Below are 8044 nucleotides of genomic sequence, written 5' to 3'. Positions count from 1 at the left end.
TCTTTGGCTCGGTGCGCCATGCGTGCGCCACCAAATGTACATAGGCCTGTGTGCAACAGGGTAGCTTTAATGGCCCCGGTTAAAACAATGTAGTGTGGCCCAATTTGTCATCAGAGCAACAAAATGACAGAGTTAAAGCTAAATATGATTTGCATTTAATAACCTACTAAGAACCTCCACTTATTTAAGGTAGTATATAATTGATGGATGGTAAGAGTGTGTGTGCCTTTTGGGGGGTGGAGGGGGCAGCAGTGTATTAACTACGTTAGTCAACAGCTCCCCCATCTGTTAACACCAGTGAAGTGATACATTTGGGCACAAGGCTGTGCTACATTAAACTAAGTGCAAGGTCTCTTAACCCTTAACCACCTGTTTAGCAGGTGAAATATCATATTTTGTCTTCATTACATCTGATTGATAATAACATTGAACCATTGTTCATGAATGCTGACATGCATGGAAAGTGCACAACACAAGGTATCTTGTTTTCTTACAGAAAACATCACATGGGTTCAGGACTTAAAGGTATTAAATACCCTCTACAAAATGTTATAACCCCTGTGTAATTTAATTACTGGAACGACCACATGTCAACATAACCCACTATTAACATTCAAAACAGAAAACAGTCGTGACCAAGATTGTACAGCTTTTATAAGTTAAAATTAATGATGAAAAACGTAGGTCTCCCTTTCATGCATGAATTATGAAAACCTCAGTAACCAAGTGTTTGTATTGCTCTTGGGGCATGAAAAACAAGATTTTAACTTTAGTTTATTTGTATCTAGTCTTTTCAAATTTAGAAAATGTTTTATATGTCCACTCAGGTGGACAGTATGCAGGTTTGAAATGAAGATATGTACATTTGGAAAAAATGATAAATAAAGATGTGCAAACTTAAAATTACATTATAATAACATTAGTATATTGATTTACGGCTCAAAAAGATATTGCAAATTAAGTATTTTCAAGAAGAACAGTAGCAATAACAGTATGAATTGTAGAAATATAGCCAGTGATGCATGACGTCCACTTTAGTGGACAGGTGATTCATCATAATTTCCTGCAAACATAAAATCAATACTTTGACAATTTATGAATTATATGATTCCTTAGTTGTTACTTGATGTCACCAACATTGTTATACCTGCAGGGAGCGCTTTCCAAAAAGGATTGGCAAGATATCAACGAGTGATTCAGTCCATCTGGCTTTCTGTCGTCCATCTTGGTTTAGAGAAATGTATCATGCACTTACACTGACTTTCCACTGAGTGGCAGTGTATGGGATGATGAAATAGGGTCCTATGTAGTGGCTGATGGTGCAACCATGCCATCAAAACCCATGCATATACAAGAAAACACCTTTTGAAAAGCTGTCCACTGTAGTAGCCTCTATGCGTGAAAGGGTTTTAAGTAGTTGATGTGCATTGTAATGCATTAATAAAATGTTGGTTGACACAATAACTTAAATATCTTGAGATAATTATTATTTACCTTGATATTCACGTGCAAGGTAAACTACTCATGTATTGTTTGATTCTGTGGACACCATATAAGTTCAATTTATGTGATTTTGACATTTATGAATATTGTATAAGCCGATCTGGTGAAGTATTGTGTTGGACATCTTTAAGAAAGGCTTCTGAAATGTGTCAAAAATAATCAGATCTGTTTTGTTTCTTTGAGTTTCTAGTAGCAATGTCACAATGAAAATAACACGAGTACATGTAAAATATAAAAGTTTTACAAAAGTAGAAAGTATATTCAGCCTATACTTTACACAGGTAGCCCATTCCTCATACAGCATATGGAACATACATAATATACAGTGTGTTATTATATGTATACTGTAGCCTCCAGTCCAGTGTATGTTCAGTCCAGTCTCTAATTTTAGTGAATGTATTATGATGCCTTATCTCATTTATGTTAGTGATTTATGTACATTCACTCCTGTAACAGCAATTTTCCATCACATCCTAACCATGCACAGAAGTTCGCTGCTGATTTTTTGTTGATGTATCATTCTAGATGATAATTTTCATTTGTTTTACTTCAAGATCTCCTCTGCTCTCCACCCAGCCCTCACCCCATATGTAATATGCTGTTCATAGACTTTAGCTCAGCATTCAACACCATCATCCACCAGAAGCTGGTTTGTAAACTAACAAACCTGGGCCTCAGCCCCGCAGGTATTCTGATTCTGATTCTTTCTCTGCAACTGGCTGCTGGACTTCCTCACTGCCAGACCTCAATCTGTACGGGTCGGCAACAACACATCAGACACAATCACACTGAGTATGGGGGCCCCCCAAGGACGTGTGCTCAGACCCCTGCTCTTCACCCTGCTGACCCACGACTGCACACCCACCTACAGCTCCAACCATGTCGTCAAGTTTGCGGATGACACAACCAATGTGGGTCTCACTAGCAACAACGAAAAGACCCGCCACTGCAGGAAGGAGGTGAACCAGCTGGCCACATGGTACAATGATGACAATCTCTTCCTTAATGTGGAAAAAAAAGGGAGATTGTTGTCGACTTTGGGTGAACCCACACCCAACACCCCCATCCACTGACCATCAATGGTGCTGCTGTGGAGCAGGTGAGCAGAACCACATTCCTGGGGGTGAACATCACTGAGCACCTCTCCTGGAGGAACAACACCACGTCAATCACCAAGAAAGCCCAGCAGCACCTCTACTTCATCCACAAACTGAGGAGAGCAGGTGCCCCCACAACCATTAACAAGGCCCGGCCCCCCCACTGACACTTTACCTCAGCCACAACGCAGACTCTATGCATTACATTAATGCACACAATGTTGACAATATCAGTTTTTTTTACTTCACATTTTTTATATATTATAGGCAAGGCAAGGCAAGGCAAGTTTATTTATATAGCACCTTTCAACACAAGGCAATTCAAAGTGCTTTACAAAAAATGAAAGACATTAAGAAAATGGCATTTAAAATCAGTCATTAAAAAGAAAAGATAATAAAAGAAACATTAAAAGAAAAAATACATGGATAAAAGTTACAGTGCAGTTTAAGATATGAATAGTTCAATTAAAAACAGCGGCAAAAAGAAAAGTCGTGGATTTAAAAGTAGTCAGAGTTGCAGCGGACCTGCAGGTTTCTGGGAGTTTGTTCCAGATATTTGGAGCATAATAACTGAATGCTGCTTCTCCATGTTTAGTTCTGACTCTGGGGACAGAAAGCTGACCAGTCCCTGAAGACCTGAGAGTTCTGGATGGTTCTTAATTTAGCAGGAGGTCAGAAATGTATTTTGGGCCTAAACCATTCAATGCTTTATAAACCAGCAGCAATATTTTGAAATCAATTATTTGACACACAGGAAGCCAGTGTAAAGACTTCAGAACAGGAGTGATGTGATCCACTTTCTTAGTGTTAGTAAGGACTCGAGCAGCAGCGTTCTGAATCAGCTGCAGCTTTCTAATATATTTTTTAGTGAGACCTTGTAAAGACACCATTACAGTAGTCCAGTCTACTGAAGATAAAAGCATGGACAAGTTTTTCCAAATCCTGCTGTGACATTAGTCTTTTAATCCTAGATATATTCTTTAGGTAATAGTAGGCTCATTTAGTAACTGTTTTAATGTGACTGTTGAAACTCAGGTCAGAGTCCATGACTACACCTAGATTTCTGGCTTTATCTGTTGTTTTGAACATTGCAGACTGAAGCTCAGCGCTAACTTTTATACGTTCTGCCTTGGCTCCAAAAACCATTACCTCAGTTTTATCTTTGTTTAATTGGAGAAAGTTCTGACACATCCAGTCATTGATTTGTTCAATGCACTTACTCAGTGTTTGAATTGGAGCATAGACTCCTGGTGAAATTGTTACGTAAATTTGTGTGTCATCCGCATAGCTATGGTAACTTATTTTGTTGTTTTTCATTATCTGAGCCAGTGGTAGCATGTAGATGTTAAAGAGAAGAGGCCCCAAGATGGAGCCTTGAGGTACCCCACATGTCATATTTGTCAACTCAGATGTGTATTTACCTATAGAAAAAAAGTTTTTTCTGTCCTTTAAGTAGGATTCAAACCAATTTAGAACTGTTTCCGAAAGTCCCACCCAGTTTTCTAGTCGGTCTAGTAATATGTTGTGGTCAACAGTGTCAAACGCAGCACTGAGATCTAATAATACTAACACTGAAGTTCTGCCACTGTCTGTGTTTAAGTGGATGTCATTGAAGACCTTTGCAAGAGCAGTCTCAGTGCTGTGGTTTGGACGAAATCCTGACTGGAACACATCAAAACAGTTATTTAAATGCAAGAAGTTACTCAACTGTTGAAAAACAACTTTTTCAATGATTTTACCTAGAAATGGCAGGTTTGATATGGGCCTGTAATTGTTCATTACTAGATTATTCTTTTTTAAGAGCGGTTTAATGACTGCAGTTTTCAGGGCCTGTGGAAAAATACCTGAGTGAAGAGATTTGTTTACTATATGAAGTAGATCTGAGGCCATGCAACGAAAAACATCTTTGAAAAATCCGGACGCTCACATTGCCTTTAAATGCCGCCGACACAAACGAATGCCGTGCTTCCATGAGCGTCAAATCCCGCCGCAGATGGGAATACATTGCAATCAGTTGAAAGCTATTTGCATCCCTTTATGAAGCTGAAGGAGCCTAGGAGCGTCCCAACTGCATGCCTCGGGACCCTGACCAAGCGTCGCTCCTGGACGTTTATGGAGTGAGAGTGTGTTGAGTCCATGTTACCTACAGTAACAGGCTTGATCTCAGATACTTGCATTGCTGAAATGTCCATCTGGTAATGTTAATACCAATTGTATTTATATATATTTATCACAAGATACACTTTCCCTCACAAAAGTCATGTATGGGGTTTATTGATTTAATAGACTTGAAGCACTGCAAGGTTATTCCTTCCACACATTTTAGGTCTTCATAGAATAGAAAGACATCTGACATTCTTCAGATGTTTTGTATGGTAGCAATGTCTCATGTTTTGTCCCTGTTTTCGTGTTGCATGCAAAAGTATTTTGCTTGAGGGTAAGAACATGATTTGAATCCTTTGCGTTTGAAAGGTTAATGTCCTACTTTTCTGTAGCCTGTCAGCACCTGTAGCTTTGAAACAGCCTGTCTTTTCTGTGAAAATATGATTCTCATTAACTAATTTGTCACATCGAGAATATATTGGGACTAGTAATCCTACATTTATCATTCACTGGTTATAATTTCCTCTCCTTTTGTGCTCAGATAATGGATCTAGGAAAGATGATCCTGGGCCAGAGAGCCTTTGACCAGTTCATGAAGATGACGTTTTCTGGCAGGGTGTCCGCGGGGTCTTAAAAAGTATTTAAAGTTGATAAATCAATTTAGCGAAAATTAAGGCTATTAAAAAGTATTAAAAAGTATTAAACAGCAAGGTATTAAGAAGGTCCACAGCAACGACAACATGACACACCCTTTAATTTACTGCAACGACATGTCGGGAAACCCCCTCAAGGCGGCCCCATGCATAGCGCACTGTAAAATGCTGCTTCTTATTTTAAAGTGGACCTATCATGCTATATTTGAAACATATATTGTATGGCCATACCTATATAAAACATGTCTGTGAATTTTTTTTTTCAAAATACCAAACAGATCATGCATTTTTGCCATGCCTCATTTCGCTCTATTTGCTCTTTTCCATCCCTGTTTTTGCAAGGGCTGATTCTGCTTTTGTGGCAGACTACAGCGCCACTTACAGGCCTGGCATATGTACTACAGCGTCTCCAGCGCTCTCGAGCGGTCTCTCATTCCCCTGATAGGTGGAGAGTTGCCCATATAGGCGGAGCACCCCTTTTCTGACGTCAGAAAAATTCAAATAATAATCAGCTCCGTTGCAGCCCCGTTTTTAGAGATTTGGGTATGGAGGAAAAGAGAGAGGGTTGTGTTTTCTGACACTTGGTGAGTTCCCTGACACACCGGGGAGACATATTCATGTATAAAAGACGTACAAAAGTGCATTTTGCATGATAGGTCCCCTTTAAGTTTCGTTGCCTTGCTCCGCTCTGTGGGGGGGAGGAAAGAGTGTGTTGGGGCGCCACTGATGGTGATGAAAGCTGGTTCGATGGGCCCCCACAGACTCTAGCATCGCCACTGTCGATGGGGATCAAAGCTGTCCGGTCCCACATGCTAAGTGCTAGCCAGAAAGCCGCAGAGTTTAAATCTCCTTACACACCAAGTTGATTTTCGGCGTCGATAGATGTCGATAGATGTCGGGCCGTCGATGAGCGCCGTGTCGCCCTACTCAGATTGGTGTGTACTGCACCGTCGTGTCTTTTCGGCCCTGCCGACACCTTCCGCCGCCGATTCGACATGTTGAATCGGGAGGCCGATGGCCTCCCCAAAGAAATCACTCTGATTGGCTGTTCAGCTTAGCGAATCAGTGCATGAGAAGCGAAACGGAAGTGAGGGTCCCAAACAAACTATTAAGAAGGCAAATCTGAGATTTCATTTAACTCCAGCTCTCGACACAGGTTCGGGAAAGCCCCATGAGCTTCTCGTTGTAGAGTGAAAATGGAACGCACACGCTATTTGTTGTTTGTTTATATCACGCAGTCTGTTCTTCTTCTCTCGGTGTATCACGCAGTCTGTCTTCCGGTTGTTGCCTCTTTTGAATGACGAATACACACTACCGCCGCCTGCTGGTAAGGAGAGTTAAAAACAGGGCTGGAAAAGAACAAATAGAGCGAAATGAGGCATGGCTAAAATGCATGATCTGTTTGGTATTTTGAAAAAAAAAAATTCACATACATGTTTTATATAGGTATGGCCCTACAATATATGTTTCAAATATAGCATAATAGGTCCACTTTAAGTAATCTAACGGCTTCCTATATGGAGGACAGAAGCTTCCAAAACAACGAATCAATTAGTCACTCAATACATATATTAAAGGTGGGGTAGGTAAGTTTGAGAAACCGGCTCGAGATACACTTTTTGTTATATTCCATGGAATGCTCTTAACATCCCGATAGCAATGAATATCTTAAGTGCTTTGACAAAAAATCCATAAAAAAATGTCATCTGTGGAAGCCGTAATACTGTAAAAAGCACGACCAATCATTTTAGCCGGCCCGGCTAAAATAACTGGATGGCCTACCTGCCTGTCAGCCTTCCATCTGTGCACAAACTTATCTCGTGCCCTCATTGGTCATGTGCGCGTTCGTGTGTGTTGGAGGAGGGGCTCTGTAAGGAAGTGGCAGATTTTCTCCGGTTGTGTATTTTCAAATTCTAGCGATCTCGAGCCGGTTTCTCAAACTTACCTACCCCACCTTTAATAGGCAATTTAGAGTACCAAATGATATTAGGTAGAGTATTAAGTACATTTAAAACATGTAAATAAAAAAGGGATAATAAATAAAGAGGCAAATAAAACAGAAATATCAATTTATATCAGGTCTTACTAAATTATTCTGTCTACATTTATTTTCAACATTTGTTTCCCCTACCATTGTCGCCAACGGAGCCCCGCACCCCCCCTGAAATTCATGGTGTTTTACTTTTCTTTTTTTTAAAAAATATATATATATAGCACCAAATTGCAACTGAAGTAATCTATCTACGGTCACGTTTCACATTGAACATGTGCTCTTTTATTAAATAAACTAAACGCTTTCATTTTCATTTTCAGTTGTGAGTTTAATGTTTTTGAACCTAAGAAACACTGATGCATTAATCAATAACAATAATCCACAGCTCCTCTCTCTGCTCCAGAGGATTTAAAAAAATATATATACCACCACCCCCCGCCCAGGCAGCACCCCCCCAAAGCAGTAAACCTAGGGGAAACACTGCATTATATTATAATATTGAAATGGTACATTACATTTTTGATTGAGTCATTTATTTGTTTAATTATTCATAATTTTGGCAAATTTCGTCCTCTATATGCATCTACATTATCTTACGGAGTACTCTCCACTTGTTTGATGTCATTTATTACTTAAAATATATTTAATTTATTGTTTTTATTTTTGTGATGTATATTATTATTTTCAATAATATA

At 39.6% G+C, this 8044-nt stretch overlaps 1 protein-coding gene across 1 annotated transcript in view; it reads left to right on the top strand.

Annotated features, from left to right (window-relative positions):
• Nucleotides 1-2297: 2297 nt before the first annotated feature.
• prodhb (proline dehydrogenase (oxidase) 1b) overlaps nt 2298-8044 on the top strand; it is a 37577-nt gene continuing 31830 nt past the window's right edge. The window contains 2 exon segments of the mRNA XM_034117866.1: nt 2298-2510; nt 2603-2726. Coding sequence (XP_033973757.1) covers nt 2298-2510; nt 2603-2726 — 337 coding nt within the window.

This window comes from Trematomus bernacchii, unplaced genomic scaffold (genome assembly GCF_902827165.1).
Source record: "Trematomus bernacchii unplaced genomic scaffold, fTreBer1.1, whole genome shotgun sequence".
Classification (NCBI taxonomy): Eukaryota; Metazoa; Chordata; class Actinopteri; order Perciformes; family Nototheniidae; genus Trematomus; species Trematomus bernacchii.
This window is presented reverse-complemented; position numbering and strand designations above follow the sequence as displayed.